At 38.9% G+C, this 24,003-nt stretch overlaps 1 protein-coding gene across 1 annotated transcript in view; it reads right to left on the bottom strand.

Moving 5' to 3' along the window:
* The window catches only part of GLP1R (glucagon like peptide 1 receptor), a 94,569-nt gene that overhangs the window by 20,002 nt on the left and 50,564 nt on the right, over nucleotides 1–24,003 (bottom strand). The window contains exons 8-9 of the mRNA XM_089529446.1: nucleotides 19,596–19,749; nucleotides 18,105–18,264 (exon numbers count right to left, since the gene is read on the bottom strand). Of these exons, the coding sequence (XP_089385572.1) occupies nucleotides 18,105–18,264; nucleotides 19,596–19,749 (314 nt within the window). The remainder of the gene's footprint in view (nucleotides 1–18,104; nucleotides 18,265–19,595; nucleotides 19,750–24,003) is intronic.

The following is a 24,003-nucleotide window of genomic DNA, read 5'->3' on the forward strand; positions in this document are numbered from 1 at the left end:
GCTGTACATGAACAGAGATAAAATTATCCTGACTTACTAGACAACAGATTTCACCAATGGCATATGTTTCATGAGATAAATTTTAAAACTACTGAAAGGATGGGAAAATTGAGTTGTTAACATATGGAAGGCTTTGCTGATAGTCCATAATATGATACCATCTTCCCACCTACACTTGAACTGATATCAGTTCCCTTCTCTATTTAAATAACAGCTGTTATCTAGCTGCCACATTTTTATATTCTCTGACACTATAGTTGTTTTCTCGTCCCCTACTTCACAAACTGACTGAAATGAGATTATTGTACTTTGGACACATCATGAGATGTAACTCATTAGAAAATACAATAATGCTTGGTAACATGGAAGGCAACTGGAAAAGGGAAAGACTACCTTACAGGTAAACAGACTCAATCAATTAAGCCATGGCCCAAAGTCTGCAAGACCTTTCCAGGCCTGTTGATAACAGAGTGACTTGGAATGTCTCTCACTCACAAGGTCGCCATAAGCTCAAGTTGACTTACAGCAATTAATAACTTTAGAAAGCTGTGGGCTTTGCAGTTAGTAAAGATGGATGGTCCTCTACCACATCCACTCTGAAGGCAACTGGGGCCAGAAAGGAACCCCCCCCTCCCCAATCCCCACTGAAGGCAACTGTGGCTTTTTGCTATAATTGAAGGTTACTATGGCTTTTGCCCCCACTGTTTTCTTCTCACCTTCACCACTGGAAGCAGCCACCTTTTAATTAATTAGTTGCCACTTTCCTATTGTTCCATATATTTGCCTCTTCTCTTTTTCTGCTTGGACAGCATCCTGTGGCAGATGCTCTGGCATCCATTTTCAAAGAGTGCTATGATTGATGTCCTTTGTGTGAGGAGTCAAAAGCATCCCTCAGAAGATGGACAAAGGGGTAGAATGTAACAACAACAACAACAACAACAACAACAACAACAACAACAACTTTATTACGGCCAATTGGCCAGCACGGGTAGAATGTAAAGAGAAGCAGTGTCTTCACTGTGCTGGAGCCTATTTTAGAAAAGTTTTAAAAATGTGAGACTGATTTGTCTGACCAATGAGATGATCTGTGAGAATTACCGTTAACTGTGTTGCTCTATGAAAAACAGTATACAGCTGTCTACCAAGACACTTTAGCAAGACAGGCATGATACTGAAGGTTAGATTTCCATCTATCTATCATTTCTAAACCCAGGTGTGTCTCTAAGCCAAGGGATTGTTTAATTACTATGAATATTACCTTCTTGAATTTACAAGGAATCGAATTTCTATTAATAAGAAGATCCAACCATAACACTCGTAAAATGAGATATGAACACAGAGAGAATAGGCTATATTTCTGTAAAGCAAACAGATGTGCAGAGCAATAACTGCTATGATTTATAAATTCCTGCAGCCTTGATATATCAGAAGAATCTCATAGTTTATTGCATTATTTGATATTTGAATTAAGGGGAATCTAATTACTAGTAATATAAATTTAGCACAGACAAAAATTCCAAAAGTTCCATTCTTGCCCATATAAGAATATTTAAAAAACATAACCCTGACTCTTCAAAGTATTTTTCAAATTTCGGAACTAAGAGTCTATGTTTTATATTAATATACAAAGTTGATTATACTGTTGTATAAGTATAGTATACAAAGTATATTATAAACATGGGTCAAGAGTATACACATACATTTTACCACTGATGTTGGGTAGTGAACTTCTTGGATGTACAAAGTGTTTAGGGGGATGGAAAAAAGTGAGCAGGTTCTTTCAAGGTGATCTGTGAGGAAATTCAACAGATATAGTGTCCATAGGCTTCCAATACTCTCTGTATATAATATCATTTTCTCCAACAAAAAATTCAGGTCATTGAAGAGTTATAGTTTGGAAGGAAACACAAATGATTAGATACCCAGTTTTTAAATTAAAATATTTTTTAAAATCAAAACACCCAACAAAGGTCTGTTTTGCTTCCAGAAAACATGGGAAGTCTGATTGCCCATTGAAAATAATATAAATAACCAGTTATGTAGATGGAGGACATAATTAACCTGTTCATGCCTTGAAGATTGCGCAAAGAATCATGTGATCCTCCAGATTTCATTGGAGTACAACTTCCATCATCCCCTAGTCAGCAAATAAAATAAAAGGAATGCTGCCAGTTGTGGCTCAGCAACACTGTAGGATGGCATAAATTCTACCTTGTTTATAGTGTAATTCTTTGCCAGTTTACTCAGATGTAAACTCTATATTGTCCAATGAGGCTTACTCTCTAGTTAGCATTTTCAGTATTGCAACTTTAAATATCTTGGATGGGGTTTGGGTGGGAAGATGGGACATGCCATACCACTTTCTGTAGTAAACAGAAAAGCTTCAAGAAGAATGGAGGGATGAAGCATTTCTCTTTCCCACTCTCCCAAAACCTCCTATCCCTGAGTATAGCTACATGATACTCAGGTTCAAGAGTGGCAGCACCACATTTGTGCCCACTAGCATTATAGGAATAAACCTTGTACCACTGTACAGTACAAAGGCCAATATTTAGAGAAAGGGAGTCTAAGAGTGTGCTGTACCATTTTAATAATATTGTTTTAAAATTGCTTTTAAATATTTTTAATTTTATGTTTTAAACCAGTGGTTCTCATGGGCAGGGGGAGACAGGCAGTTATCCCTCTAGTGCCAGTGATTTGTGTCTATTGGCTAGAATAAACTATTTCATTTTCCTCATTATCTAGGTTGATTTGGCATATCATAAATATAACAAAGGTGTGCTAGATTCCACAGTTACAGGACTGATTGTGCAACTGGTGCCTTGGTTTTGAGTTCATCCATTGTGCAATGACAGAGTGGTTCCCATTGAACAAATCAAAGTGTGTGAGAGAGCACAGGGTGTACACTTACAGAATGGTTAACTACACTTAAATAATCTTTAGGGAAACAGAACCACTTGTGCAACCACCATCAGTGTATTGCTCCAATAGGATTCTGGTCCATACATATACACTGCCCTCTCAACCTAAGAAAACCAAAACCTGCAGCTGGAACTGTAGCATGTAAGTGGGGTAATGTCCCTTGAACCTGAAAGAAATCACTGTCTTGTATTCCCATGCAACTAGTCTTTCAGAATAAGCTTGTCATAGCATTAAAAGGTGGTACAGGTTCTCAGCATGAAAACAGGTACATTTTATTGTTCCAGACTCTGGCTTAACCACCTCAGGTTACCTAATCCTTATAAACCTAATTATTTCCAAAATGTTCTCAAGACAATCTCTATTGGCAGTTGTGATTTATAACAAAGTAAAAAAGTTGTTATCTCCTGTGTAATTTTATCTCGAAACTCCCTAAGGGTTTCCTGGAAATAGATTTTTCAAGTCATGTTGCCGTGCCTTAGTCTTCAGTTATCATTGTGTTTGGCCCACATCCAGCCCTTTGACTGACCTTTGGAAACTAATGCATGTTGAGAATACCATTACAGCCTTAAGCTGGTTGCTGCATCTTCTGCTATTGCCAACCAAATGCAACTAGAAGAGCTACAAGAGATTATTACTTTATATTTGGGAAGGTGTATCAGGGACAGTCCAGTACTAACACATTCACTGAATCTGTTTAGATTTAAATCAGCCATTAATAACAACTATCATACGAACATGCAATAAAGAACCTTAAACATAGTTTGTACAGTGGTGAATTCCACCATTAAAGTAGCTGATGATTTGCACATATAGATCAAACTCTTCATGTGTCAAAACAATTAGTTGTTGTATGTGAATGAAGCAGAATATGAAATCAAACAAGAGTATACTGCATCAAATTACTATAAGGAATTTCAGAAGGATGTCAAGCGGTAGAAAAATGTTGTGCAGGGAAATGTTTCTATTTTAGCCAGCTAAACTTTATTCTAGACCTTTGGCCAGAGAATTCTATGTCAATATGTCACTAAAATCTTAGTTCAGAATATGAATCTGTAGGTTTGAACTCTTATAGACCTTGAGAAAATACTGAGAACAGAAAGAACTTGATAGTCCTTTGTAGCATCTATGATTGCAAGCATACTTGATGCTGAAAAGGACTATTAAGTCTTTTCTGTTCTCAGTATTTTCTCAAGTTCTATAAGAGTTCAAACTTACAGATTCATATTCTGAACTAAGCTTTAAAATGTTGGCTTGAGGAATACATCCTGAATTTCTAAAATCTAAATTATAGCCATTGAAAGGTTAGCAACACTCTGTGTAAATAAGATGAGTTACTGTTGCTTGTAAGCAGATTAACTAATTACACTTCTGAATACTACATTTCTAGAAATGAGTTCTGTCAACGTGTCAAAAATTGAAGGATATACAGCTTCAGGACAACGGTGCTTCAGATAAGTGGACAAGGAAAGATAAGACAGATGTTGACAGAGATGTCATATAAGATAAGCATTGCATTAGGCTAAGTACTGTACAATGTTTTTCATTTCTTTTTCAGTTCACTCTGGCAGTGGTTTAATCCATCAGTAGAAGCAATATAGTTAAAACATGACCCCTCCCTTCATTTATATCCAGGAAAACTCCGAAGGCAGGAGAAAATGGACCAAAATTAGAGGAAAGACTGATTCTATAGCAGGATGCATATCAAAAAGGGTTTCCAAAGTGTGGTGTTTGGCATTGGATGGAAAAATATTAGTTTATATATCCTGGGCTATTCTCTCATTCTGTATCAAAAATCAATACTCAAAAACAAAACTAAACAAAATCACATGTAACCTCATATATAACACTGCAGAATTACCTACAAAAATGAAATTGACTAACATAAATACCCCTTCTTGAAATCATTCTTCTAATATACAAGACCCGAGAGTCCATTGTGGATTTTTTTCCAGTCACATTTTCATTAATATTCTATTGTAGTTGCCAACCAGCTAAGAAAATGAAATTATTTTTAAAAGGGAAAGGAATGCAAATTTCTCACTCTTTTTGTGTGAATGGCAGCTTCCTAGTTGCTACTCCAGCTGGTTGCAAAAATGTTCCGTAGAAGGTGTTAAAATCTTTATTAACCTCCCCCCCCCCCCCCCGCACTTAGCCTTTAGTGTCTCATTACAACTTTTTGAATGTTGAATTCTGCTGACACAGAATGTTCGCAATACTTTGTCACTCCTTCATCACTACTTTTAGAACTCAGGGTAAGAAAATAACTTTGCAGACTAACTCAGGAAATAAAGAGACCAGATACAGAGAACTGGGTTATAAAATGGGCAACTTTATTTAACTCAGTCTATTAACCTTATTTCTTTGAGATTTGCAAAACACAGGAGGGGGTGGTGGTAAGACACCTGGCAGATGGTCTACTCCCAGACCAAATCTCCAGCATCCCCTGGGCAAAACACCTGAGCCCCAAGGGTAATTCAGAAGTGCTTTGCCAGCCAAACCAAGACCCCCCATTTAACTCACAAGACTTAAGTGAGGTTTAAATCTCAGGCCAGCCCCAAGACAAGTCTCTTTCCCTTCCTGTTTAGTCACAAGACCTAAAAGTCAGTTTCAGAGACTTTACCTTCACCCTTTAGGAGAGTGCTGAGGTGTTCACCTGCTCTCCCCCAAGCTATGCTGGAACACCTATTTATGACCACACTCATGCCAATTGTCTTAGTCCCCAAACAACAGTGTAGAATAGTCAAAAACCCCTTGGAAAGGGCAGAAAATTCCTACCCGGCCCTGAAGCGACCAGAAATGATCTCACGCTGATGTAGAGGTGGGAGGTTGGGAATGGAGAAAGCAGGGCAGGCAGGTCTTAAATAGCCTCAGACCTGCCCCCACTTCTCTCCTAACAGCTTGCAGAGCAGGCTGTTTATGTTTAAACTTGCTGGTCTCTCCCTTGACCACCAAACTGGGGGAGAAGCAGAATGTGGGAAAGTTACACTTTGGATTACAACTCCCAGAATACCCTACAAACACAGCTATAGTAGTTTGGAATTCTGGGGGCTGTTATCCAAAAGGTAAATTTACTAAACTCTGGAAAATAGTACTGTTCCTCCATCCCAACATATCTACTTCTGTTAGAGCTGCATCAAAATGGAAGAGGCTTGGGCATGTAAGATATCAACAGCTGAAGGACTGCAAAATAGATTCAATAGCCTGGAGGACAGAAATGCACTTTGTATCAGGGACATGCAACCTGGTATCCTTCAGATATTTTGAACTACAGTCTCCTAAACCTACCTGGCATGGCCAGTTATCAGAATTACAGACATAATAATAATAATAATAATAATAATAATAATAATAATAATATTTATTTCTATACCGCCCGGTGGCAAAGCCAATCTGGGCGGTGAACAACATAAAAATTACAGAATAAAATATACATAAATATTTATACTCCCTTCCCCCCCCCTTAAAAATATTAAACACTTAAATGTATTAAAATTGGACTATAACAATGTATAATTATACTATCCTAAACTAAACCCCAAAACCCTCAGTAATCCTCACCATCAGGGGATGGGGCCACGAGAGGAATAACGAAAATCGGGGAGCCCGGGAGCCTGGGCCGGGAAAAAAATTAATCTGGAAAGGCCTGCCAGAAGAGATCTGTCTTGACAGCTTTTTTAAAGCTGTCTAAAGATGTTAACTGACAGATCTCATCCGTCAGGTCGTTCCAGAGCTTAGGAGCGACAACAGAGAATGCCCTCTGAGAGGTAGCCGCAAGTTTGGATTTTGAAGGCTGCAGCAAATTCCTCCCAGAGGAGCGGACAGTGCGGGGAGAATTGTACGGGAGGAGGCGGTCTCTAAGATAGCTTGGACCCAAGCCATTTAGGGCTTTAAAGGTGATAACCAACACCTTGTACTTGGCCCGGAAGCTGATAGGCAGCCAGTGGAGGGACCTCAAGACAGGAGTGATGTGGTCCCTCCTAGATGTTCCTGAAACAAGCCTGGCTGCCATGTTTTGGACCAGCTGAAGTTTCCGGGTCAAGGACAAAGGTAGCCCCATGTAGAGCGCATTACAGAAGTCGAGGTGTGAGGTTACCAGCGCGTGCACAACAGTCTCAAGGTCCCTTATTTCCAGAAAAGGGCGCAGCTGGTGTATCAGCCAAAGCTGATAACAGGCACTCCTGACCGTCGCATTTACCTGATTTGTCATCAGGAGCGACGAGTCAAGGAGCACCCCCAGACTGCGAACACAGTCACTGGGGGAGAGTGTGACCCCATCCAGGACTGGAGATTGTAACCCAATTCTTGGTTTCGGGGCCGCTACCGTGAGCACCTCCGTCTTGTCTGGATTCAGTTTCAATCTGTTTTTCCTCATCCAGCCCATTACTGCCTGAAGACATTCATTGAGAGGGAAGATGCCATCGGAATTCGAGACCGACGAACGAGACACGGAGAAATAGATTTGGGTGTCATCAGCGTACTGATAGCACCCAGCTCCATAACTCCGTATTATCTCACCCAGCGGCTTCATATAGATGTTAAATAACATCGGGGACAAAATAGCCCCCTGAGGAACCCCACAAGTGAGGCTCCTCTTACTGGAGCTACAGTCCTCGAGCAGCACCCTCTGAGACCTGCCCGAGAGGAAGGATCGGAACCACTGCAAAGCAGTGCCCCCGATACCTAACCCCCTCAGGCGGTCCAAGAGGATGCCGTGATCTATCGTATCGAAGGCCGCTGAGAGGTCTAAGAGCACCAACAGGGTCACACTCCCCCTGTCAATGCTCAGACGCAGATCGTCGGTCAAGGCAGCCATGGCAGTCTCAACCCCAAAGCCTGTCCTGAAGCCAGTCTGAAATGGGTCTAGATAATCGGTTTCATCCAAGACAGCTTGGAACCGTGAAGTTCATTATAGATTATGAGATTGTCTGCCATTGCTTTATATCACCCAGACTCTGCTCATATATGTACAGTGAAGATGAGGTTGCAATTTTATTCACATTTGAAAGGAGAGGAAATAGTGACTTCTTGTGAAATGGAATTTTATTTGGTTAATCAGAGATAGTTCCAGATAACTTGTTAGAGGTTTTGGTAGCAAAAACTTGCAAAGATTGTACAGACATACAGGTTGAGCAGCCCTCATCTGAATTGCCTAGGACCAGAAGTGCTTCATGTTTTGGATTTCAAAATACCTGTATTTGCATATACATAATTAGAAATAATGAGGCTGAATAGAGAATGAGAATCTATGAAATGGCAAGAATCCAAGAGTAGTGCTTTGCACAAATACAAGCCTCTCACCATTTCACAAATAGTTGCATCTATCTCCAGCCACATCTCCCTTCAGCTCCAGAAGTACATAGCTAAAAAAAAAAAGAAGAAGAAGATTTTGGAGTATTTTGAATTTCATCATTCTAGATAAGGGATACATAACCTGTATATCATTCACTCATTACATTAAATTTAAGGATTTTACTTCAGCTGTTGCAAACAGAGTTAAGATTATACCAAAGTATAAAAATATTAGTGTAGTAACTTAGGGGTGGAACAGACCACCCCTAAGGAGTGGCCTGCAGCTGCCACTTTCATCACCAGATCAGGGCTGTGGCAACTATGCGCCACGGCTCTGATCTGGCATTTCTGCACCGCAAAAAGGAGCAGCAAAAAGTGGCTCCTTTGTATGCTGTGGAAAGGGTGCCCTAGCTGCTTCTTTGGTGCAGTGCATATAAGTGCTGCACCAAGGATGCAGCGTGACACTGCCCCACTGTTTGGTCAGATGGCTGGTGTGGGGGTGGCGTCTGGGTGGCTGGTGCGTGGACACCCCACTCCACTCTGCCCTGAGGCCAGCTCTTTCTGCCAGTCTGTTTAGCCCCCCACATTACAAAATAAAACCTTTCAGACAATATAAGAATAATGTTAAACTAATTATAAACTTTTCTTAAAGAAAGAAATCAAGAGTTGATAGTACTCTTAGATGCTGAGAAATGATCTGATTATATAGGGGAGAAATTCTGGAAGCATTTGATACAGGAGAATGATTTTTGACTGAGATTCAATTGTGTTGCTCTACAGCTGCCAGGATAGCTAGAGATGGCTATCAATCTACTCATTTCTTGATAAAAGGAGATGAGACAAGACTCCCTTCTTTTGCCCTTGATTTTTGCTATAGAAATCTATAATTTGTGTAGTCTTAAATGTAGGAATAACACATAATTTAGCTATATGAGAAGAAGCCACAGACTTGTCTGCTCTTCTCCTCCTTAGGGACAGTTGTGATGAAATAAAAAGTTCCCACGTCGCTGTTATGTTAACTGTAGTTGAGCATGTCATGTCATCTGAATTCCAAATGTGGCTAATCTTAGGCCTGTTACAGACAGCCAAAATAAAGCTGCTTCGAGTCACAGTGGAGGTATGGTGTTTCAATGATGCATGCGTCCTAAGAGTCCAGAAGCCACACCAAAGCCACGCTCCAGTCCTTAGGGCTGGAGCATGGCTTTGATGCGACTTCTGGACTCTTAGGACGCATGCATCATTCAAATACCATACCTCCACTGTGACTCGAAGCAGCTTTATTTTGGCTGTCTGTAACAGGCCATAGCTAGCTAAAACAAGCAAGATTTTTAAAGGTTCTCTGGGTTCAGAAACACATCAAGCTGCATTTATACTATGTAAGTGCAAATAAAGGCAGAATCAATCCTCCAAAGGGTTCCTTACAGACATGCTAAAGGAGAAGGAGGAAAGGTGGGAGTGCATAAACCAACAGTTGTTCATATAATGTCAAACTACCATTCTGTCAAAATCAGATTAACAAATATGATAGCAGTGAGCATTGGACTATGACTCTGGAGACCAAGGATCACATCCCTGCTAATCCACGGAAACCTATTGGGTAACTTTGGGCAAGTCTCACTATCTCAGTCTCAGTGGAAGGCAAAGCTCCTCTGAAGAAATCCTTCCAAGAAACCTCTGTGATAGATTCACCTTAGGGTAGTCAGAAGTTGGAAATGACTTGAAGACACACAACCACCACCACCACAACAACAACAAGCATTAAAAATATTATAACTGAATATAGCATTCATGTTTACTTGTGCAGTTCTATTCAACTGTTTGGATCTGATTTCCACTTATGAAGATTTCTTTGGGCAAACAAAATTAATGGATGTGAACTAACATCATATGATTCTATGATTAGGAACGGGCAGCTAAACGACTGATGTAGAGAATGGTTAGATATGTTGTTGTTGTTGTTGTTGTTAGCTGGCCTTGAGTTGGCTTAGACTCATGGTGACCCCATAGATGAGACATCTCCAAGTCCTCCTATCCTCCACTGCTCTGCTTAGGTTTTGTAGATTCAATCCTGTGACCTCCCTGATTTAGGACCTTATCACACACACAATTTTCAACGTTTTGGGGACTGAAGGAGGACACTCGTGTGTGTGCGCGTCCTGCAGAAAACGGAATTTATCGCACAGGAAGATGTCCTCCAAGAGGCCCCATTCCGCCCCCCGGTGTGCACCCGTTCGCGTCCAGTCCTGATGGGTGCCATTTTTTGCTGATGGAAGGTAATCCGTCAGGCAAAAATCACGCCCGTCAGGACTGGATGCGAACGTGTGCATGCCGGGGCACAGAACAGGGCCTCTTGGAGGATGTCTTCCTGTGCGATAAACTCCGTTTTCTGCAGGACATGCGTGCACACGAGCATCCTCCTTCAGTCCCCAAAACATTGAAAATTGTGTGTGCGATAAGGTTCTTAGTCTGGTGTGTGGTCTTCTTCTATTTCTGCTGCCTTCCACCTTCCCTAGCATTATCATCTTTTCTAGGGTGTCATGCCTTCAGGTGATGTGGCCAAAGTACAACAGCCTCAGTTTAATCATCTTGGCTTCTAGTGGAAATTTAGACCCATTTGTTTGTCTTTTTGGCTGTCCACAGTGTTCTCAGCAGTTTTCCCCAGCACCACATCTCAAATGAATTGATTTTCTTTTAATCTGCTTTCTTCACTGTTCAGCTCTCACATCTGTACATGGTGATGGGAAATATAATGGATTGGACAATTCTAACTTTAGTGCTCAGTTGTATATCTTTACTCTTCAGGATGTTTTCTAGTTCTTTCATGGTTGCCCTTCCCATTCCCAGTCTTCTTCTGATTTCCTGACTGCAATTCTTTACTGATCTATGTTTGATCCAAGGTACAAGAAAGCTTTTACTATTTCTAATTCCTCACTGTCGAGGTTGAATTTGTGTAAATCCTCTATGGTCATTGTTGTGTATTTTTTTAATATTCAAGGGTAAGCCTGCCTTTGCACTTTTTTCCTTGATCTTCCTTAGTAGCTGTTCCAGGTCTGGAATATTTTCTGGTAGCAGTATGGTGTCATCTGCATATTTTAGATTGTTATGTTCCTTCCCCCTATCTTTACTCCTCTTTCTTCTAAGGCTAAGTATGATATTTTCTGCATACAAGTTGAATAAGTGGGGTGATAATATGCAGCCTTGCCTGACCTCCTGAGTTAAAATTGTAAGAAGATTATGAGTAAACTCCCTTGAACAGGTAAAGCTACTGGATATCCTTTAAGTAATTCAATATGGTTTAGAGGAACATGCATACACACACAGACACACACACACACACACTCATACAAGATTACACAATAGCATAGCAAGTGGTTTTTTATGTTCAAACCACTTACATTTCATGGTGCATTAATGTTTTCAATGAGATTTCTACAATATCCATGGTATCTTTTCTGAGTAGTTATCAGTTGTTCTGAAAATATAAGCATATCTGCGTGGAATTAAAAGCACTGGCTCTAATTAATTTGATTTATTAATGCCAAGTATCATCTGTCATCCTGTTACCTAGTGAACAGATGTAGAGAGATCCCTTGGGATCTCTTTGAAGATGAAAATTTGTTCCTGTATTGGCTGTCACTATCCTACATACCAAGAGTTAAATAAAATTTCCTGGTATAGGATAGGCCTCCACTATATAACAGTAACCATGACCTTTCTTTTGCAACAGATGGGCAGTGAAATGATGTTCCACATTGGCATCGTGTTGATGTAGCTCAGGTGATAGATTTCAAAATGCTTTCAAGATTCTTCAACTAAATGGTGTGAGGGTACAAATGATATACAAATATTTACAGTAAACCATGAAAAATTTGCTTCCTGAATTTGCTCTTCTCTTTCCCGTGCTTTTTGTACTGTGTAATGAATTTAGTCCATTATTTTGCCTTGTAAATTTCTTAAAGCAGGAGTAAATCAAATTTAAAGGTATTACAAGTTTCTCTCTATGGTTTATGAAAACTAAGATAGTATGCAACCAATCAAGTATTTGTTCTCCTCAGCTACTGTTGTTCTGCCTTTGTTAGCCAGCAAACATACATCCTCCCTAGTTTTGTAAATGAAAAAGAGGGTTTTAAGTATTGTCCAAAAGTGATGCTAAGAATTTAAAATATGAAAGCCACAGACTCTTGGTATATACATGAAAAGAGAATTCATTTAAATTTACAAAACTATTTATGCAACATTGTTGTTGTTGTTGTTGTTGTTGTTGTGTGCCTTTTGATCATTTCTGATTTATGATGACCTTAAAGTTAATTTATCATGGGTATTCTGAGGATGAGAATATGTGACTCATCCCAGGTGATTTCCACAGCCAAGAGGGGAACTGAAGCCTGGTCTCCAGAGTAGTATTCCAGCGTCCAAAGCACTACAAGACGCTGGCAACACATCCTGGTAAATACAGCAAACAAATGCCCACCTGCCAGTCTGTGAACATTTAGATACAGTATCTTTAAAGCAGTTTGCCATTTAGCTGTTTGTTTCGTTCTTCAAGTTTTTATAGACACAAGAAAAAGCACCCCACTGAGTTTGCTTTCCCTCCTTGGGGTAAATTACATCAAATGTACTTTGAGTCTGAATTAAATGATGTACTGTTTTGGGTTTAAGACTTAGCTTTTCATCTCACTGCCTTTGCTACTGAAGACTCCCCATCAGTACCTGGCAGGGGAACACTTGGGAAGAGTGCTTTGTTAACTTTGCCTGCAGAGTTTCAGAGGATTGATGCCTGTGGATGTGCGTATGCCCAGAAAATATTAATGAACATACCGCAGCTAAGTAGCCCCACAATATTTATTAATAAATATATGTTTTTGCAACTGTTCTTTGTTATCCTTAATCATAACTAAACTGGCCCCTCCTCTTTGATATCAGAGTTGCTGTAAAATCAGCCTCTATGATCCTAATGTGGATGCCATTATGTGAAAGTGAGCAGGTCACATTGGCTAGCTTAGGAGTCGCCAAGAGGATTTATTTCTGGACATGTCAGAGGTAGTGAGGAAGAGCCTAGCTGTGAGACAATAGGATGGCTCCAGTCAGAATAAACAACCACATCTACATGACACTTTAAGAAATCCTGAGGCAGGAATACACCCATTCACACTGCCATGTTACACCTTTAGAAGGCACAATTTCAAAGTGTCACTTAGGCATATCAATGATTTGGACTGTTTGGGTACATCAACTCCCAGGATTTTGCCCCAAGACATAAATTTCCTATATATTAGGGGAATCTTTCCTTTGATTAATTGGATTAGCTTAGTTTGCAGGCAGAGGTGCTGCCATTTTTTACTTTGCTAGACCCCTCTGTCACTCGCCAAAATTCGGTGGCCTTAGGAGCAATTGAGTTCTCTTTTTCCATCTTGGAACATTATCAAGGGGAGCAGCATCCAAACAAGTATCATATCTCCACTAGAAAGCCTTACCCTGTTCTAACCTAACACCTTTATTTCTCAGTTCCTATGTGCTTGACTGAGTGATTATTAAGAGTGTGTGTTGGTTCTCCCATTTGAAATAAAATACAATTCATTGAGGATTAGCCTCTGCAGTCCTTTGTGCCTCCAACCTTGGAATACACAGGGATGATCCCAGGGCTGCGTAGCCCAGCCAGTAATTCGAGCTCGCATATAATTCCCTAATAGTGAGCCAACATTAAGGCATAGCTCCTTTCTTGCTTACATCATCATAAAGTCTAAAGCTAGAATTCACCACCCAAAGAAGTCATAAGATGCAACTACAGCAGAAAGAGAATTAGGCAGCATTATTTCATTATTAAAATTAGAAATGCTTATGTATGGAATTCAATGCTGCTCAACTGGTAATTGTCTTGAGCAATTATTTATTTCTAACACAATATTCCTGGTACAAGACCCATTGAAAAGATAGCTTGAGTACAAATATGTGAGAGAGGCATTTGTGCCTCTTCCCGAAATTCTCTCATTTATTTTATAATTTGCCCATGCAATAATTCTAAAAGTTTCCTACGTGAGGTAGTTAGGAATCAGTTTAGCACTCTGAGTAGTCAATTTAAATTACAGACTAGGACAATAATGGGGTTTAGAGTTGGGGAGGGGAAGTAATGTACCAGTAACCCCCAGCATCTGGATAGGTAGTACAAAGGGCCATTGAAGCTGTGACCAGGATCCATGGGTGATAGGTAGAGTTGTAAAAAGGGGGCAAACTCTTCTTAGGCTGCATCCACACTAAAGAAATAATTCAGACTGACACCACTCTGACATGGCTCAATGCTATGGAATTCTGGTAACTGTAGTTTGGTGGGGCACCAGAGTTCTCTGACAGGGAAGACTAAATGTCTCAAAAAACTACAGTTCCCAGAAGCTGAAGCTTTGAGCTATGGCAGTTAAAGTGGTGTCAACCTGCATTATTTCTGCAGTGTGGACTCAGCCTTAGAAACAAGGGTCAAACTGTCCTATCAGTTTGGCCCTACTGTCCATAACATAATCTGGACATCACCCTCTACTCAAGAGGCTGAGAAAAACGGATGGTTAAAGCAACATAACTTTCTCTCACTTTTCTCTCTAAAAACTAAGTAAGCTGGCTCATCTCCCCAAATGCTCTGCATTACCTGCAGAGAAAACAGAAGTGTAAACCTCAGTTATGATTACAAACCATAATGATTAGTCAATGAGCAATAAAACCTTTCTAAGTGACATATGGATTGTAGTTTGTTTAAGCAATTCATTCAAAAAGTAATTTGCATTAGTTAGCACACTAGAAGAGATAACAGGAAGAGAAACCAAGGGCACAATAAATTACTCAGCTGGTTTTGAAACTTAAGCCAAGCTAGAAGACTACAGCATGAAATTCATCAACATTGTAGCAGGCCTGTACTAGGATTGGACTAAAGAGATCTGGGCAGAAATCTTCAGCAGGAGAAAGTTGCTCTGTCAGCATAGGCAAAAGCCTTTGATTTTTCCATATGAATATGCATCCAGTACAGTATCTCACAAACTAAAGGTATAAAATTCTCCTATTAATTGGAATTATTCAGCACTGACAACGTAAGTTGCTTTTCGTAGTGTGCTCAAAATATTAGGAAAACATCATCCAGGCAGGAGACTTCACTGTACTATCTCCTTTGCTTCAGGTCAGAAACCACAGGAATATCCAAGGGAAATATAAAGATTTTTGACTTGTTTTATTAGCAGTTCTATACATTTGTGAATGCCTGCGTGCCTTATTAAAGAAGCAAGGAACATTGAATATGGAAAATCAGGCACTCTGACACTATTTGGCCACCTTGGGTCCCAAAATAAACTGTTTTATCCCTAGTGCCAGCACTAGCAATGTAATTTGCTTCTTTAACTAGCTTGGTGGCTATAAACCTTTTATAGTCGAATTTAACGAGCTAGAATTTTATTTATTTATTTATTTATTTATTTATTTATTTATTTATTTTACACACTGCCTTTCTCCCAGAATGGGACCCAAAATTAGATAAAAATCAGTTAAAAATCTAACATAGTTGAAAATATCATATTTAAAACAGTACTGTATAGGATTATATTAAAACCGTATAAAATTATTTTAAAAATATACTCAAATAGGTATTAAAATCTAAGTGAAGAAGCCTGAGTTTGATTTTCTGGACAGGACTGAAATAAGATCTACCAAAGAAGAGGATTCAAAATCTAGTAGGTCTGGTATTGAAGAAATCCTGTAACCTTGTCTCTACACCATCACTCTCCTGTGGGTCTCTAAATCTACAAAAGGTGGTTAAAGAAAACACTGTATGATTAGTAAAAGAAGTTCACAGTAATTATTCAATACATGAAAGATCTGTTAATGAAAAGGACAGAACTGTGCATAATTCAAAGACCCATGTATTCAAGGATTATTATACACTTTCTTTTTAAATGCACATGAAGGCTTTAGCGTGTTGTTTCTAGTACAGAGAACCAGATCTAAATCGAGTTATTGGTCCCTATAGTAGACCCACTCTGTCAGTGAGAAACGGGTAGGTTAACATTTATGTAAATGCCACTGATTCTGCACCTACTCTAGTTCAGACTTAAAAAGTGAATATAAGCCCTAGATATTACCTCTTTTGAATACATATAGGATCCTGTCATGAATTATAATGATTGTCTACAAGGGTTGCTAAGTTGAAATATTTCAAGCAACACAATGAACAGACTAACATTCTACTACATTTCTTATAATGGATTTGGGAATAGGTATAGGTACAGGCAGAATATTAATAATCTACTTTTCCATTTGTTTAGAATCTAAACTTTAGATGAATGCCTGGCAATTGTTCTAAATGGTACAGCAGTGTACAAACTTTGTACAAGCTTTAAATAATTGTACATTACCTAGGTATAGTTATCACTAACTCTAGATAAATGGCAACAGAAATAGGTTTTTTGTGGGTTTTTCAGGCTATGAGGCCATGTTCTAGAAGAGGTTTTTTCCCCTGGCATTTCACCAGCAACTGTGGCTGGCATCTTCAGAGAATGCTGGCATGGAAGAGAGTGGGGTATAGATACTGTTAGTTGAGGGAAACTGATTTGCATGTTAATCTGTGTATTGTTCTGTTGTTCAGTGGCAAGGCCATAGACAGCCTGAGGCCTTGCTGTTTTTCTGACAAAACATCAGAAAAAATTCTTGTAAAACATGGCCTCATATCCTGAAAAACCCACAATAAAACTATGGATGCTGGCCATGAAAGCCTTCAACTTCACGTTAGGCAACAAAATTGCTGGACATATTTCTATCTGAAATTATTGTTATTCATATTTATTATCAACTTCAATAGAGTATGTATGTTTTCACCATTAATATATCATTGTGCCTTTGGTAAGGCTAAGTAAATAATATGCAACTGATCATTTATATTATTTTTTACCAATAAATTGATTTAGCAGCATGTTCACACAGTAAGCAAACTCTGCAGAAGAGCAAAATTTATCTACTTTAAAAGGTGTCTGTAAATGCTTACTGTTTGTTTGTTTGTTTGTTTGTTGAATCAATGTCCTTTGTCCAGGAGGATGAATGTATTTGTTGTGGAAGTGTTGCTATGATATTGTTGTATTATACCATTGGAAAAGAAATAAAGAATATACAGTATATATATATTTTAAAAGCCTATTAAATAATTTGGATACTGAAAAATATTCATCTCTGAACTACAATTTGAACAGCCTTCAATACAATACATCTTAAGTTCTACTAAAGAAAGGATTATGTTGATGTTAAGACACAGCAAGCTGGATTTTTTCCCCTCTTACATGATGGATATGGTCAACATTTTCAGGGATATATTTTATATGTATTTCTTATGGTTTGATAAACCTAGATGTCTGTACAGTTGTACATTGTGATATGTTAGATGCAACTGTCCAGAATTTAGGCCTACTCACTGTCTTCCAACCTAATACTTTCAGAAAGGCCTGAATAGTAGCCTTCCTTGAAGATCACATGTGGCACATTCTAACTGAATATTTACTTTCAAAAACTTTCCCTCTGTAACTAGTAATATCAACACTCAGGCTAGTTCTGCATACTTCTTAGTACAGGCAGCCATCATCCCTGCTGGGTGGTAGTGAAGCAGTAATGGCCATACATAATATAGTAAGATCCTAACACAGAGTTATGAGGGCAAAAAACAAACAAACCCCAAAGCATCTTCTGCCTATGTTCCAATCTGAAATATATGGCTACATTTAGGAGCAGGAAAAGAACGAATCAAAAGCTTAACATTCTTTTTTAAGTAAAAGGCAATACTCTTTTTTAAATACAATTCCATTTGTCCAAGAAAACTGGAACAATTAAATACACTTCTTGAAAAAGAAGGGGTAAGAGAAAAACAGAGACTGACTTACCCCACCCAATGCAGAGGTAAAGTCGAAAAATTCTTTGCTCAGAGAATACTGAGAGTGCTAATAATGTATATAAGTACATCCCTTCCACCAACAGCCAGTAGTAGTTTGCAGTGACACAATACTGCATCATGACAAAGATCAAGCGACAGCTAAGTGACTCCTGCAAGAGTAGGGCACAGAATTTAGCAGAAACCACAGGTGTTGATATAAGAAAGCAGAGACATATGAAACATGGCATATCCTGTCTTCCTCAGCAATGTCTTGGCTAAAAAGAATATGAGAAATTGGATATGCGTTATACTCTGAACAACATAATCATTAACAATAAGAAGAAAGATTCAAGAACAGGTAGTGTCTTCCACATCTATGGCTATGTATATGTATGTAATGAATTTCTTAACCACTTTTCATGTATGTTGTCCTCATACAACCGTAACAGGATTGACATAGATCCTAAGAAAAATGAGCAGGATATCTTCCTTGTTCCACTGCCCAAAGGCTCAGCTCACATCCCTCAGTAATGTAAAAATGGATCGTGGAGAAAGGCAATGCTCAAAATTAAGCAAAGGTACATTATAAAAGTAGAGTACTTTTCACACTAAGTGACTCTGCCCAGTTTTGCAAATTCCCTTTCCCTCTGCAGCTTTCTCAGTTTGCCGGAGCAAATAAAATCTACCAACTTCTTTCTGGTCACAGCTTTCAGGATTAAGGCTATTTTTCAAAGTTAGCAAGCAGTATAAAAGTTGTAATGGTCAGCTCTACTGAAACCAGGGAATGGATGTAACATCAGGAATGGATGTGAAACTCTAATACCTTCCTGATACCAGAACTGGATATTGTAAGGGATATTTCTACCAATGGTTGTTAGATTACTGTGAAGGTAGCACAGAGGCTGCCTTTGAATATGCACACTAGAAAATCCTTGAGATATTTTAACCATTATGTACACTTATCAAAAGAAATATTGATTGTTGCTTTGTGGTTACTGGAAAATAAAATGTAAACTGGAATGCATAGGGAAAGTTCTCACCAGCCAGGGAATTGAGAGAGATAGCTGCATTGTCAGGAAGATACAGTGGACCCTCGTTATACGCTGGGGTTTGGTTCCAAGATCCCCCGTGTATAACAAAATCTGTGTATGCTCAAGTCCCATTAAATATAATGACATAGCAAAATGGTGTCCCTTATAAAAAATGGAAAATCAAGGTTTGATATTTGAAATTTATACTTTTTTGGAATATTTTCAAAGCGTGTATGCTTGAATCTGTGTATAAAAAATCTGTGTATAAGAGAGGCCAACTGTAATTTACAAGTGGAAAAGAGGCAGCTGGATACCTAGCACTGTGAAAATTTTAGTTCTCAAATTATATTCAAATCTAACATGGCATCCTTGGATACTGTTCCTTTAAACTGAAGATGCTACATTTTATAGAAATATATTGCAGTTACAGGCCACTGCTACTAAAGGCATTTTAAGCCTCATTACCCTACCTGATAAGAGATTAAACTTTCCCACTGTTCTTCACGAGGAGCTGTCTTGTACATCCATGTTATCATAGAGTCTTTAATGAAGATGGATGCAGCACGTAGTATAAAGGAGGCAAAAAGGTTCAAGTGAATATAGTTTCTGGTGCAATGCAGATGCCTGTAAATATAATAATGATGCTTGAGTCACTTGAACATATGTGGGCTGTAATGACTGTCAAGTAGGGCAATAAAGGGGTTGTCCTCAAAATTGAGGTGAGTAAGTACACTATTTATCATGTACAATTCAGGAAGGGGTTTGGGTTTTTTTAATGTTTCATTTTTTTAACAGTAGTGCAAACTTATAACTCCTTTATTCTGACAACTCTAGACAAAAAATGTATAGAAATGGAAAAGTACATAGAACTAGTTCACAATGTTATTAAAATCACAGCAATGAGATTTAATAAAAGCAGCTTTCTATATTGAGCTCCAGGTCTCTTAGGATAAAAATTTTAAAATGCACTGGGTGAAGCATGTCTCAGTTTACTGCACAATGGGCATGTCAGTAGGGGTGTGTGGCACAAACATTAACTTCCATCAAGAGAATTGTGTTGTTGTTTTTTACTAGTTATTGTTTGAAAACCTGAGGAAGGCTTTACCCATCAGGAAGTCTGATACAGTACTTAAGTGAGAATTGCATATACTGTGAAGATATGTGGATCATGATTTCCACAATGGGATTCCAATAAGTAACAATGAAAAACACTTATGAATACAACAGTGTGAAGAACAGAGATGACAACATATCAAAAAGAAAAAAAGTTAATTCAGTAGCTAAAGCTTTGTGCCAATGCTGCTATTAATCAAATACTAAAATACTTATTTTCTCCATCTTTCTTTGCTGTTGTTGTTAACTACCTTCAAGTTGATCCCGACTCATGGCGACCCTGTGGATGAAACATTTCAAGAGTCCCTATCCTCAGCTGTTCTGCTTAGGTCCTGTAAATTCATAGCCATTATTTCCCTAATAGAGTCTATCCATCTAGCACATAGGCTTCCTGTCTTTCTACATCCCTCCAACTTTCTTAGCATTGTTGTCTTTTGCAGTGAGTCATGCCTTCTCATGATGTGGCAAAAGTACAACAGCTTCAACTTAATCATCTTAGCTTTCAGGGAGATTTCAGATTTGATCTGCTCTAGGACACATTTGTAAATGCGTCTATCCACAATATCTTCAGCAATTGATTTTCTTCTTATCCACTTTCTTCACTGTCCAGCTCCCATATCGGTACATGGTAATAGAAAATACACTAAGTTGTACAATTCTAACTTTTGAGCTTAGTTTTATATCCTTCCATTTTTCTACCCTCCCATACTCCCATTTGAAAATAGTTATTTGCAGTCCTCAAGCAAGGAAATGACAAAGGAAGACTAGAAAGAGAAACAGCTGAGTTCAATTATATTCACAAATTCCACCCATTAGCAACAAAATGAACAAAGATAATGATTTTATGGTGCACTACATATGTCAACAGATATGTAAAACAAAATGATGGCCGACAGATTGGAAACAATCAATATATATCCCCATCCACAGAAAAGGAGATACAAAAGACTGCAGCAACTATAGGACCATAGCACTAATCTCCCATACAAACAAAATCATGCTCAAAATTATGCATAGGCTCCAACCAGAAATGGAGAGAGAAATTCCAGAGGCCCAAGTGGTATTCAGGAAATGAAGAGGCACTAGGAACCACATTGCAAACATATGATGGCTAATTGAGTGCACCAGGAAATTACAATAGAAAATCAGCATGTGCTTTATAGATTATAGCAAAGCCTTTTACTGCATAGATCATCAAAGGCTATGGAACACCCTTAAAGACATATGAGTCCCAACAAATCTGATAGTCCTGAGCAGGAATCTATACTCAAGACAAGAGACTACAGTCAGAACAGAACACAGAAATAGAATGGTTCCCAATTGGCAAAGGGGTCCGACCAGGTTGCATCTTATCACCCTACCTGTTCAACTTATATGCAGAACATAAGAAAAGCAGGATTGGACACAATAGAAGGAGTGAAAGTAGGAGGAAGGAATATCAACAATCTAAGATATGCAGATGACACCATAATGCTAACAGAAAAACTCAAAGACCTGGAAAAAATACTAAGAAAGATCAAGGAACAAAGTGCAAAGGTAGGCTTACTGTTGAACATAAATAAAACAAAAATAACAACCATAGAGAATTTACATAAATATAACCTAGACAATGAGAAAATAGAAACAGTAAAAGCATTTTCATATCTGGGATCAAACATTGATAGCAGTGGGGATTTCAGCTGGGAAATTAAAAGAAGGTTAAGAATGGGGAGGGCAGCTTTGAAAGAACTAGAAAAAATCCTAACATATAAAGATATACCATTGAGCACAAAAGTTAGAATCATACAAGCCATTGTATTCCCTATTACCATGTAAGAGGTGGACAATTAAGAAACAAGACAGAAAGAGAATAAATTCATTCAAGATATGGTGCTGGAGAAGAATGCTGAGGATTCCATAGACAGCCAAAAAGACAAACAAATGTGTCTTAGAGTAGATCAAGCCAGAAATCTCCCTGGAAGCCACAATGACAAAATTGAGGCTGGCATACTTCAAACACATCAAAAGGCACAACTCATTGGAAAAAACAACAATGCTAGGAAAAGTAGAGGGGGGTAGAAAGAGAGGAGGGCCACATGCTAAATGGATGGATTCTACTAGGGAGGTCACAGGTATGAGTTTGCAGGAACTAAACAGAGCAGTGGAAGATAGAGGCTCTTGGAGATGTCTCATTCACAGGGTTGCCATGGGTCACAGAATCATAAAACTGGAAGAGACCTCAAGGGCCATCCAGTCCAACCCACTGGCATGCAGGAACTCACAATCAAAGCGCCAGTGACAGATGGCCATCCAGCCTCTGTTTGAAGACCCCCAGAGAAGGAGACTCTCTGAGGGAATGTGGTCCACTGTCAAACAGCTCTTAGTGTAAGGAAGTTCCTCTTAATCTCTTTTCCTGTAGTTTGCATCCATTGTTCTGTGTTCTATTCTCTGGAGCAGCAGGAAAAAAAGCTTGCTCCCTCCTCAATATGACATCCCTTCAAATATTTAAACAGGGCTATCATATCACCTCTTAACCTTTTCTTCTCCAGGCTAAACATATCCAACTCTGTTAGGGGCTAAACAGGCATTTAATGCTGGCCTTGGGCAGAGGGCGAGTGTGGCATCTACACACTGCACACTCTGATGCTGCCCCAATGCTGGTATCACACTGTGTGCCCAATTGCACAGCAGGGGCATCATAGTACTCCTTTAGGGCAGCGTTTAGACATGTGGCACCAAAAGAGTGTCAGCAAGGGTACCCTTTTGCTGGCATGAAAAGGAGTTGCATTTTGCCATTCTTTTTAGTGTCAGCAAAGCACCAGATCGGGGCCATCATGGGCAGTTTTCATGGCCCCAATCCGGCGCTGAAAGGGGCAGTGCAAAGCCACCCCTTTGGGACAGTCTCCTCATAGGGCATGGTTTCCAAACCTTCACCATTTTTCAAACCCTTTGCCATGCTCCATCTTGTCAACATCCTTTTTGAATTGTGGTGCCCAGAACTGGTTACAGTATTCCAGGTGAGACTGACTCAAGGGCAGTTAACAACAACAAACATATATTGATACTGAGTCTTCACTATTACATATATAGCAAAAGGAATATTCTAAAAGAAGACACTGAAAGAACTAACATTTTGTAAGCACATTTATTGCTTTCACACATCAATACTAACACACCACTTCAAAGATATAAAAGACCTGTATCACCTCAGATAGCCCTTAGAGGGTTTAGGGCAAGGGCCACAATTTGCATCTTTATGGAACTTGTTACATTTTATTTCACTTCCACAACTATATGTTCAATAACCTGAGGCTTTAATATCATTCTATATTACATCTGAAAGAGTGGGATGATATCCACTAAAGCTCATGTTAACATAAAAATCGGTCTTAAAGGTGCTGCTACAGTATATTACTCCTTTTTTGTAGAACAGCAAGGCACTGATGGACTAGACAAACTGCTCTTTTGTCTCTCTATCTAACTACAAATGCTCTGTCAGTGTTATGAAGCTGAACATTACTGCAAGATCTTTCAGCCATATCTGAGTTAGTCATTCAATGTTTTCTCAGCAATGCCATCTGACAAAAAAGAACAGTACCATCACTTCAAACTAAGACTTTTATTACTACTTCTTCTTCTTCAGTGGAAAAAAAAATCTCTAAAGCACAAATAAAAGCTATTTCAGAATCTGAGAGCCAGCAACAGTGAAAGGCAAGTATGGCTCTAACTGATAAAGGCAAAAGATTAATGCCATCTGTTAAACTATAGTGAAACAGGCACACTTGC

Source organism: Sceloporus occidentalis, unplaced genomic scaffold, assembly GCF_023333645.1.
Source record: "Sceloporus occidentalis isolate IW3139 unplaced genomic scaffold, rSceOcc1.0.p SCAF_6, whole genome shotgun sequence".
Taxonomy (NCBI): Eukaryota; Metazoa; Chordata; class Lepidosauria; order Squamata; family Phrynosomatidae; genus Sceloporus; species Sceloporus occidentalis.